The 12658-nt window shown below is 38.6% G+C and overlaps 1 protein-coding gene across 6 annotated transcripts in view; it reads right to left on the bottom strand.

Moving 5' to 3' along the window:
* Window positions 1–12658, bottom strand: part of Stau2 (staufen double-stranded RNA binding protein 2) — a 275907-nt gene that overhangs the window by 133617 nt on the left and 129632 nt on the right. For all 6 annotated transcript variants that reach the window (XM_036177469.1, XM_036177472.1, XM_036177473.1 and 3 more), the window contains one exon: window positions 6901–6961. In XM_036177469.1, the coding sequence (XP_036033362.1) occupies window positions 6901–6961 (61 nt within the window). The remainder of the gene's footprint in view (window positions 1–6900; window positions 6962–12658) is intronic.

Below are 12658 nucleotides of genomic sequence, written 5' to 3'. Positions count from 1 at the left end.
ATTTGCATTTTAAGTATTGAGTTCTTTCTGCTATGATCTTTGTTTTTGCTGTTGTTTGTTTTTTAATGTAAGCGGTTATCACTAACATGCCTCCTTCTTAGTACTGCTTTTGGTACTTAGTTCTCATTGTCATTTGTTTCAACAGATATTTCAACTTTTGGATGCTTTTGTTGACATTGGCTGCTCTAATGCTCATGCAATTATACAATTACTAACATTTATCTTGTTTATTTCTAGCTTTACTTCACTGGGTTCACAGCAGATATGTTAGCTGCTGCTGGTTTGTGTTTGCTTTATTTTGTTTTTCCATTTATCAAGACTTGTTTTGCAGCCTGACATGTGGTTGATTCTAAAGAAAGTTCCATGGGCATGAGAAGAACATGTTTGCAGCTGTTGGGTGAAATATTATACAAATGTAGGTTATATCCATCTAGTCTATAGTACATATTTTAAGTTAAAATATTTTAAGTATTTCTTAGTTGACTTTATCTGGATAATCTGTCCATTAATAAAAGTGGGGTCAGGTCACCAACTACTACTGTATTAGAGTACAGCTCCCCTTTTATATGTAATAATGTCTGTTTTGAAATTGGCTATGCCAGTATTGGGAGTATATACATTCACAACTGTTATTTCCTCTTGTTGACTGCATCTTTTATCATAGTGTTCTTGTATCTTTTTAAAAGCTTTAATTTGCAATCTACCTTATTTGGTCTTCGCAGAGCTCCTCCCACTTAGGCTTGATGTCTGCATGCTGGTCTATCTTTGCCATTCTTTTCCTGTCAGACTGTGTCTCTACTGGTGAAGGGAATTCTTTCCAGGCCGCATATTTTTAGGTCTAGCTTTTGTTCTGCTTATGTTACCCCTTCAGGTAGTTTATACCTCTTAAGGGGGGGGGGGGCTTCAATTTATGGTAAGGACAGACACACTCCTATTATTCTCTTCATTTTTCTGATTGCTATGCACATCCTCTGTCCCTTGGGCTCATCTCTGAGGTAAGGGAGTTCTCTGCACTGGTGGTCCGATTCTTTGACCATGTCTCCTTTCTGCACATGCTCTACCGCTAGGTTTTCCACCTCCACGGGTGTCTACCATTCTTTGTTTCCAGTGCTGATTCCCATAAGCACTCTATACAGGGCTCATCTAGGAATGATGAGTTCCTCAGACTTTGTCTTAGGAAGCCTTTATTCTGTTTTCATTCTTTCATTGCTGAAGGACATATTTCCTGGGTATGATGTTCTTGGTTGGCATTTTTTTTCTTTCAGGATTTTTTACTCTCCTATTTCTTCCTGGGTTGCAAGTTGCCTGCTGTACCACCTGCTGACAGGTGAATGGGGTGTCCCTTACACATGGCCTGATGCTTTTCTCTTTGTTACCTTTAGAAGTCTCATCTTGTTCTTTCCATCTACCTTTGCTCACAGGCTGGTTGGTTTGTGACTTTTCTGTCTGGATTTGTAGGGATCCTTTGGGCTTCTGAAACATGGATGCCTGCATCTTCACAAAAATGTAGACATTTTCAGTAATTGTTTTGTGGGATGGGTTCTTAGACGTCTTTTCCTACTTTTCTCCAGGGGCATATGACAAATATTTGCTTACTTAGTGTGCCTTAGGTTCCTGAAGATTGTCTAAATCTCCTCCTCTCTCTCTATAGTCTGTCTACGATGACTTCTGTTTTGTGATCTGCTTGCTGAATTTCTCATTGTCAATGAGATCATTGACAATGAACTGTCTTAGCACTTTCATCGACTTGTTTGTTTGTCAAGTCGCATTAGGTTTCCTTAAAATTATTCATGTTAATTCTTTGCCAGACAATTCACTAATGACCCTTTCTTTCTTTCTTTCTTTCTTTCTTTCTTTCTTTCTTTCTTTCTTTCTTTCTTTTTTTTTTTGAGATTTACAGCTACTGCTTCTGTATTCTTTTGCAGGCTATCACACTATCTGATCTGTCTTACATATCTCACATCCCCTCACTGCTCTAGGTACACGTGGTAGGCACTTACCTCAACTAACTTTATAGAATGCTTTTCACAGTAACAAACTTCCTGTTGGCAATGTGCCTAAGGTGCTAGATGGCTATGCTTCAGTGGCTTTGGTTCCAACTAGATGGAATGTCCATACTGCTTCTCTAACTACAGTCAACACTAGTGATCTCAGGGGCATCCTGATGGCCTAAGCCATGGGGCTGCAGGGACAAACTACCAGCTGGGGTATAACTGCCTTAGTTAGGGCAGACTTGATGGTCACTCTGGGTACAGTGTACCAACGGCAGGCTGTAAGAGCACCATCCATTTCCCAGAGCTGTGTGAGGGCAGGGCCACCCAGTGGGGCTAGATGGGTGTGATGATAGCAGCTGGGATTCATGTTGGTACGTAAGAGATGCAGAGGTAACTATGTGGGTATCTGGGGACTTACAAACTCAGGAAGATCTGACCAGATGCTTTCTGGATCTAGGGTGGACAGATGAGGCCAAGCATCTACTTTATTAGGGCCTTAGTGGGCCCAGTGTTTTAGAATGATCTTTTCAATTGCTTCCGAGGGTCACAGTTGGGTGGGCAGGGCCACCCAGTTGCTCTTGGAGTCTGTGGTATGGAGAGCCCAATCAATTGCTATCCAATACAAAATACATTAATATACCATGTATGAAATCCTTGAACAACAAACTTAAAAAAATAGTACTACAAGTCCTAGTCAGACCAATCAGTAATGAAAAAGTAATGAAACTAAACAGAAGAGGCAAAGTGGTGTGTTTCCAAATAGTAAAACTTTACATTACAACAACAACAACAACAACAACAAAAAGCCAAGTATAAAAACTTTGAAAAAGAAAGAAACACAGGGTCCTAAACAGTGCACAGCAGTGAGGAGCTGGCAGTCTGCCCACCACGGAATCCCTGGGATGGTGTGGCCGTCTGGCTCCAGGATGTACAGGATTTAATCTGACGAGTAGATGGCACAGGGATGAAACACTGGTAACCCGGTTAAGACAGCGAAAGGCTGGTCAGAACTGGATCCTGCCCACAGGCCCATTCTGGTCACCTCAGACAAACTAAGAAGACCCACACGCCTCTCAGAGATGAAGAAAACTGTTGTAAAGGTTAACAGAAAATGTGACAAAATGACTGAAAATAATCTTTTAGTGGGTGGATACGGCATATTCCAGAGAACACCTTTGAGCTTAGTCCAATTTTTAATTAGGCCGGAGTTCACCTCTAAGAAACAATGAACCTGTTTTTAAGTAAAACCCTGAATTAATAAGAAACATGGAATGTGAGCACAAAAAGATATTATCAACTGAACTATATCTAAATATTTTACAGAGTTTTCCATGGGCCATCAGTAGATCTTTAAAATGCATGAGCTTTTTAAAGCTTTGCTAGCCATTCATCTGTAAAAGCCCAGCTTTTTATGTGTGTGCCAAGCATAAAATTGCCCTATGCTAAATTTAACCCAACTCTCACATCACAGAGTAATGTGTTCTTGTACTTCAGTGTAATTATGACAGCGACTCAAAGGTTAAAAACACTCTTAGAACAGCCTACCTTCTGATAAAGTTTAGTGAATGAGGAAAGCCTGAGGAACATACAGAAATGAGGTCCACATTTTAAAGCTGCAGGCAATCAAACCAAGAAAATAAACGGAGGAACCAGGCTATGCAATCACAATCCCTTGTAAAATCATTTAAACTATTTCTTAGTTGTAATTGTTAGCAGTTTCTTATGACTGTAATCTTTAAAAAAATCTCCCACCACAAAAATTAAATGCACATGTACATTAACATTTTTTGTCTACTTATAGTTAGGTGCCAGTGTGCCAGATTAAAATTTCCTTTTTCCAATTCTGCACTCTCTATTAATTCTAGTACATTTGGTCCCCAGTTAATTTTGTATTATTTTTCCAAATAATGGTTGGCTAGAAATTGAAGTAATGAAGAGTTTGAGAAGGAAAACAGTGAAGAGAGCCAGTTAGTGTTTTTGCAAAGCAACACTACTTTTTTTAGATGCTATTCAGTGCTGCTAATCACTTGACTGTTACATAATTAAGATTCCCAACTTTACACAGTGGCACGCACAAATAACACTTAGCAAACACGGTCAGTAGTAAGATGTAAGCAGAACTGCTTAAGGCTAGGTGGTGTGTCAGCACGGGCAACCTCTGTCTTTTCATGGGCTTCTGGCCTTCATGCTCACACCTTTTCCTGAAGAATGCTAACATGAATACAGGTCACTTATAGCAAGAACTTAAGTAGACAAGAAGTCAGTCAAAACATTACCATAATAACTGCACTTAAACTAACTTTTAGGAATTGATTTGTTGCCTGGGTGATTAATCCTGAGCAGAGACTTTTTGCTAATATGTTTAAATAGCTTTCATTGGCTCTAAGCTGATCAGAGGCAAGAAGCAATCCTCTGCAGAGCTGGGCCACATTTAGTCACTACAGTAACCTAGTCTGACCATCAGTATTCAAGAGTCTTTAGATCGGCCTCCTCACCGGTGTCTCATAGTTGGGAAGAGGTGAAAAAACACTCATTCCGAATCTCAATTTGAATCATAATAACCAAAGAAAGTCCTAAAGATTCAATAATTTAGCTTTAGGAAGGCTTCAAATACTTCTATAATTTCTAGATTTATGTCTAAAACAAAAATGATTTGCATACCTATACATTTCTGACCACTTAAATTCACTGGTCTCTTTGTGGTAGCTCTACCTATACTTTGCAAAGGAGGTACAATAACCCTCAGCAAATTAAAATAAATAAAGCCAGGAGCTGAAGAGACGGCTCAGCAGTTAAAAGCACATTCTTGCACATGACTCAAGTTGGGGACCCAGTAACCACATTAGTTAGTTAAGAGCCACCTGCAACTCCATTTCCAGGAGATCCAATGTCCTATTCTAGCTTCCACAGGCACCCACACATGCATGGCATTTACACACAGAGATGCACACATACACATAAGTTTTAAAAAATTATCTTTAAATAAAATAAAAAATCATGTAATTCTAAGGGCCAAAATATCAACTTAATGAATGCAGGTTGCAGGTCACCTACAGTGTGCTTGACTCACATTTAAGGGGTCAGATTAATAAATGTATGTCTTCCATATTCAAATACATTGTGTTCACATTCTTTAAAAACTAAGCAGTGCCAAATGTAACTTTCAAAAATAAACTATTCTTTGGCCAGAATGTGCATGCAAAAAATATCTGATAAAAAGTATAAGAATGGGATTTCTGGCCAATGTAAACAGCATTATATCCTCTCTGCAAAAGAAAGGGAAAGGTATGAAAACCAATATTCATTACAAGGTTACTAATAGGTGCTGTGTACTAAGTACTTTACATTAAACTATAATCAATTTAATGTTCCATATATCCCCTTACCAAGTAATTACAAGCAAACAGAGCCAAACACCAAAGGAATAGAGCAGAAACACTAAGCATCCTGAACTGATCACACTTCTCCCAGGGCTACATACTCAGTCCACATGTATATATACAGTCCAAGGTCTACCGGTCCATTAATTTAAATTGTTCCCAAAAAAGTAACCCAGGAATATTATTATCTCACTAAAACATTACTTAAAGGAGGTTATTTTTGATAGTCCAAGAATTTAATTCTATGACCATGGTTTCTTAAGAATCATTTCTGATTTCCTCTCATCAACAGATGAACTGCCAATATCAAAGACTAAAGACACTTCGTTATGACAATGTGCAGATTTAAGCTTTATTAGTGTTCAGATGAAAGAGGGTTAAAAAAGGAGATAAGACTGAGCAATGCTTTTAATTCACTGATTTATAGTGAAAAAATAGATGCCTTTCAGAGGCATGTTTGGAGGGATGTTGGTAATCTAGTCTAGGGCATGGTGCATGCTAGTCAAGCGCTCTTCCATTGAGCAGTATTTTCATCATGGGATATTGGAGAAAAATGTCTAGGGGCTGGAGAGAGAACTCCATGGTTAAGAGCACTGGCTGCTCTTCCTGGGGATGCTAGTTTGCTTCTTAGCCCTCATGTGGCAGCTCACAACTCCTTATAACACCAGTTCCAGGGGATCTGATATTGTCATCTTGCCTCTGTGAACACCACGCATGCACAAGGTACACAAAAATACACGCAGGCAAAAACCCATACACATAAAATGAATATAAATAAACCTTTAAAAAATGTTTAGGGAAAAATAAATGTTCACACAATAAAAAAGTATCTGAGTCATATACATTTGAAAATAGTTAAGTTGATTTTTAAGTGTCTGACTATCAGGGAGAACAAAGTTGTGAAATTTCATACTTATAATTAATCTAATACTAACCTAATAACCTTAATAAAACATTAAAAATTCTGAGAGTTCAACAAAATATAAAAATGTGTTGCAATGCTAAATGCAAACAGCACAACAATTTTATTTATACTATAAGCAGTATAAATAAGGTATGTAGTTATATATGTAATATATACATATTATATATACCTCATATAAGAAGTATAAACAAGGGTCTGCGGCTAAAGTTCAGTGATAGAATGCTTGCCTACCATGCACTAAGCTCTGAGTTCAAAAAAAGGAAGAAAAATTCATATTATAAATATATAAAAATTGCTTTATACCTATGAAATTGAACTGTTAAAAACTGAGAGATAATGGATTTTTAGATTTATTTTTCATTATTTGTAAGAATATTATTTAAATAAGAATGACAACTTTTAAAATGTTATCGCCATGTAGATTAATGAAATCTAAGTGTTCGTCTTTAGTTTTCCGGTCATTCACCAGTTTCAGCACAACAAATGTTTGTGACTCTCTTATTCGTCCCACAATGTTTAGCGTTGCACCTATAGCCTACACAGAACCCGTCAGGACCAGTGATGATCACCAATTACATAGAACATAGAAATGAGAACTTACTGTTATTTGTTGGTTCTGAAAACCCGGCCTTCGGACCACTCCATCCTTTGTTTTCCCCTGTCTGAAAGATTGAATCAATTGTTGAAATCTATAGAATCAGGCATATTAAAACAATGTTGAATGACCACTTTAGTGAGGGCAAAATCCTCTGCCATGGCTATTGTCACCCAAAGTCACAGCTACAGGAGTAAGTAGTGTGGACAGGACACTGTCCCCTTTCTACATAGGAGTCTACTTCTAGTTCGCTTACTGCTTCTGACTTGCTTCAGTTTTCAAGCATAAGTTTGTAAGTTTATATGACATCAAGAGAACCTGCCATATATAATATGTATTACATAAAAAATGGTCAGTAATTTTTACTCAAGAAGTAAAGGAATGTCTCCATCCATTCCAAAATCAAAATAAAAACAGAAATGTTATTGTGTCTATTCTGGAAAAAACCTTTGCTAAATATATAATTGTAAATATAATTGTACCAAATAATCAGTCAACATTATTTTACAGAATTTTTCGTCTCTTTCATTATACATCTTAAGGTGGCTAGGAAACATGCTGGCAAAACAAAAAGACAAAACAAAACAAAACAACAACAACAACAACAAAAAAACCAGGAAACTAAGAACCATGACAAATGGGTTGACACTGTTACCAAAACTACCAGTGTAACATAAACCAGGAAGCAGATCACTCCTCCTTTATTTCTTATCTTCTTAAGACAAAATTTTCCGTTGTCTCCACATTTACCCTGAGGGATTTGTTGTGGAGTATCACCTTAACTATGTATAGATGTGTTACATTTGTTTATGTTGCAGAATACTACTTTAACAACGTAAAGGTGTGTTGCTGTTTCACCTTGCCTGCATAAGGCACCTGACTGGTCTAATAAAAAGCTGACTGGCAACACCCTGCCCCCACACCCATTTGCCTGAGATCCCAGCCACTTCCTGAGACTCAGAGACCAGCCCCCAGCTCCCATCCGCCCTGGAACTCCCATCTGGACCAGAGGTGAGTGCCTGGGGTTATAGTCAGAGAGGCAACTGCTCCTGGGTCCCACCCCTGGGCACCATCCTGGGAGGACCTGCCCAACTTGGCCCCAGTTTCCGGCCAATCTGTGGGCCCTGTGGGAAGGCTCCCCTTTTCCAAGACTGCAGGCACACCCTGAAGTCTCCACACCCTGCCCCCATACCCATTTGCCCCAGACCCCAGCAACTTCCTGAGAATCAGAGACCAGCACCCAGCTCCCATTCCCCCCGGAACTCCCATCTGGACCAGAGAGACACTACAACCTCAACGCCTTGCCCCCACACCCATCTGCTGGAGACCCCAGCCACTTCCGGAGACTTAATGACCAGTGTCCAGCATTCCATCCTGTCCCGGAACTCCCATCTGGACAAGATAAGGAGACCCCAGCTCCTGAGACTCAGAGTCCAGCCCACCAGCTCCTATCCGGCCAGCACTCTCATCTGGCCCAGAGCTTCCATCTGGACCAGAGAGAGGCTACCTAAATCTGTCAGCTCTGTCTGGACCAAGTGCACTGATAAGACCAAGAACGAATCCACAAGGAGATGGGCAGATGCCAAGGCAGAAGTACATACAAGAAAATAAAGAGCAATACAGCATCACCAGGACCTAGCCCTGCTCCAACAGCTAGACCTGAACATCACGGAATGGAGGAAGGAGGAGGAGGAAGAGGAGGAAGAGGAGGAAGAGGAGGAAGAGGAGGAGGAGGAGGAGGAGGAGGAGGAGGAGGAGGAGGAGGAAGAAGAAGAAGAAGAAGAAGAAGAAGAAGAAGAAGAAGAAGAAGAAGAAGAAGAAACAACAACCTTATAAGTAACATCATGAAGAGGCTAGAGCCTTATATAGAAGAAATCAAAAGTAAAGTGGAGGAACAGACAAACAAAAAATGGGAAGAACGCTATAAAAAACTAGAGGAAAAGACAATTAAAGCAGAAGAAAACAATAAGTCCTTGAAAGAAAATCATGAAAAATCGAGGGAAACAGTCCAAGACCTGAAGAGGGAAATAGAAAAAATGGAGAAGACACTAGCAGAAGGAATGCTGGAAATAGAAAATCTGAGTAAACAAACAGGAACTTCAAAGACAAGTATAACCAACAGAATGCAAGAGATGGAGGAGAGGATCTCTGGTGTTGAAGATACGGTAGAAAAAATGGATTCATCAGTCAAAGAAAACACTAAAACCAACAGTCATGACCCAAAATGTCCAAGAAATTTGGGACACCATGAAAAGACCAAACCTACGAATAATAGGGATAGAGGAAGGAGAAGAATACCAACTCAAAGGCACAGAAAATATATTTAACAAGATTATAAAAGGAAACTTTCCCACCTTAAAGAACGAAATGCCTATGAAGATACAAGAAGCCTATAGAACACCAAACAGACTAGACCCCCCAAAAAAGTCCCCTCACCACATAATAATTAAACAACTAAACGTACAGAATAAAGAAAGAATATTAAGGGCAGCAAAGGAAAAAGGCCAAGTGACTTATAAAGGCAAACCCATCAGAATAACACCCGATTGCTCAATGGAGACTTTGAAAGCCAGAAGGACCTGGACAGATATAATGCAGACACTAAGAGACCATGGATACCAGCCTAGACTAATATACCCAGCAAAATTTTCAATCAGCATGGATGGAGTGAACAAGACCTTCCAAGACAAAACCAGATTTAAACAATACTTATCCACAAACACAGCCCTACAGAAAGCACTAGAAGGAAAATTCCAACCTAAGGAAGGCAGATACACCCATGAAAACACAGGCAATAGATAACACCACAGCAGTAAACCCCAAAAAAGAGAAATACATACACACACTACCACCAAAAAAATAAAAATAATAACAGGAATGAACAATCACTGGTCATTAATATCCCTTAATATCAATGGACTTAATTAACCTATAAAAAGACGCAGACTAACGTTCTGTTTACGAAAACAGGACCCATCTTTCTGCTGCATACAAGAAACACACCTCAAATTCAAAGACAGACACCTCCTAAGAATAAAAGGCTGGGAAAAGGCTTTCCAATCAAATGGTCTTAAGAAGCAAGCTGGTGTAGCCATCTTAATATCCAGCAAAATAGACTTCAAACTAAAATCAATCAAAAGAGATGATGAAGGACATTACATACTCATCACAGGAAAGATCCAACAAGATGAAGTCTCAATTCTGAACATTTATGTCCCAAACACAAGGGCACCCACATATGTAAAAGGAACATTACTAAAGCTTAAATCACATATAAAACCCCACATATTAATAGTGGGAGACTTCAACACCCCACTTTCACCTCTGGACAGATCGGCCAAATTGAAACTTAACAGAGACATAATGGTCTTAACTGATGTTATGGCTCAACTGGACTTAATCGATATCTACAGAACATTCCACTGGAACAAAAAAGAATATACCTTCTTCTCAGCACCCCATGGAACCTTCTCTAAAATCGACCACATACTTGGCCACAAAGCAAATCTCAACAGATACAAAACAATTGGAATAACCTCCTGTGTTCTATCGGACCACCATGGTTTAAAGTTAGATTTCAACAACAGAAAAAAACTACAGAAATCCTACAATCTCATGGAAACTGAATAATGCTCAACTGAATCACCAATCGGTTAAGGAAGAAATAAAGAGATCAATGAATATGAATACACCACATACCCAAACTTATGGGACACTATGAAAGCAATGCTAAGAGGGAAATTCATAGCACTAAATGCCCACATAAAGAAGCTGGAGAAATCTCATGCTAGTGATTTGACAGCACACCGGAAAGCCCTTGAATAGGAAGAAGCAAAGTCTCCCAGGAGGAACAGATGCCAGGAAATTATCAAATTGAGAGCTGAAATCAATAAAATAGAAATAAAGAGAACAATACAAAGTATTAATGAAACAAAGAGTTGGTTCTTTGAGAAGATCAACAAGATAGACAAGCCCTTATCCAAACTAACCAAAAGACAGAGAGAGAGCATCCAAATTAACAAAATCAGAAATGAAAAGGAGGACATTAACAACAAACAATGAGGAAATCCAGAGAATCATCAGGTCATACTTCAAAAACCTCTACTCCACAAAACTGGAAAATCTAAAAGAAATAGATAATTTTCTGGATAGATACCACATACCTAAGTTAAATCAAGACCAGATAAACCATTTAAATAGTCCAATAACCCCTAAGGAAATAGAATCAGTCATTAAAAGTCTCCCAACCAAAAAAAGCCCAGGACCAGATGGTTTCACTACAGAATTCTACCAGATCTTCAAAGAAGACTTAATACCAATACTCTTTAAATTGTTCCACACAATAGAAGCAGAAGGAATATTACCAAACTCCTTCTATGAGGCTACAATTACCCTGATTCCTAAACCAAACAAAGATGCAACAAAGAAAGAGAACTACAGATCAATCTCCCTCATGAACATTGATGCAAAAATACTGAATAAAATACTGGCAAACAGACTCCAAGAACACATCAAAACAATTATCCACCATGATCAAGTAGGCTTCATCCCAGGGATGCAAGGGTGGTTCAACATACGAAAGTCTGTCAATGAAATACACCATATAAACAAACTCAAAGAAAAAAACCACATGATAATCTCACTAGATGCAGAAAAGGCATTTGACAAAATCCAACACCCCTTCATGATAAAGGTCTTGGAGCGATCAGGAATACAGGAAACATACCTAAACATAATAAAGGCAATCTACAACAAGCCAACAGCCAACATCAAATTAAATGGAGAGAAACTCAAAGTAATACCACTAAAATGAGGAACAAGGCAAGGCTGTCCCCTCTCCCCATACTTATTCAATATAGTACTTGAAGTTCTAGTCAGAGCTATAAGACAACATAAAGAGATTAAGGGGATACAAATTGGAAAGGAAGAAGTCAAGCTTTCCCTATTTGCAGATGACATGATAGTATACATGAGTGACCCCAAAAATTCAACCAAGGAACTGATACAGCTAATAAAAACCTTCAGCAACATAGCAGGATACAAGATCAACTCAAAAAAATCAGTAGCCCTCCTATATACAATAGACAAACAGGCTGAGAAGGAAATCAGAGATACATCACCATTTACAATAACCACAAATGATATAAAATACATTGGGGTTACTGTAACTAAGCATGTGAAGGACCTATATGACAAGAACTTTAAGTCCCTAAAAAAAGAAATTGAAGACGATGTCAGAAAATGGGAAGATCTCCCATGCTCATGGATAGGCAGGATTAACATAGTAAAAATGGAGATCTTACCAAAAGCAATCTACAGATTCAACGCAATCCCCATCAAATTACCAACACAATTCTTCACAGATCTGGAAAGAATAATACTCAACTTCATATGGAAAAACAAAAAACCCAGGATAGCCAAAAGAATCCTGTACAATAAAACAACCTCTGAAGGCATCACGATCCCCGACTTCAAGCTCTACTGTAGAGCTACAGTAATAAAAACAGCTTGGTACTGGCATAAAAACCGACATGTGGACCAATGGAATCGAATTGAAGACCCTGACATTAACTCGCACACCTATGAACATATAATTTTTGACAAAGAAGCCAAAAATATACAATGGAAAAAAGAAAGCATCTTCAACAAATGGTGCTGGCATAACTAGATGTCAATGTATAGAAGGATGCAAATAGATCCATATCTGTCACTGTGCACAAAACTTAAGTCCAAGTGGATCAAAGACCTCAACATAAATCCAGTT

Source organism: Onychomys torridus, chromosome 2 (genome assembly GCF_903995425.1).
Source record: "Onychomys torridus chromosome 2, mOncTor1.1, whole genome shotgun sequence".
Lineage (NCBI taxonomy): Eukaryota > Metazoa > Chordata > Mammalia > Rodentia > Cricetidae > Onychomys > Onychomys torridus.
The sequence above is the reverse complement of the archived record's forward strand: the minus strand, read 5'-3'. Positions and strand labels throughout refer to the sequence as shown.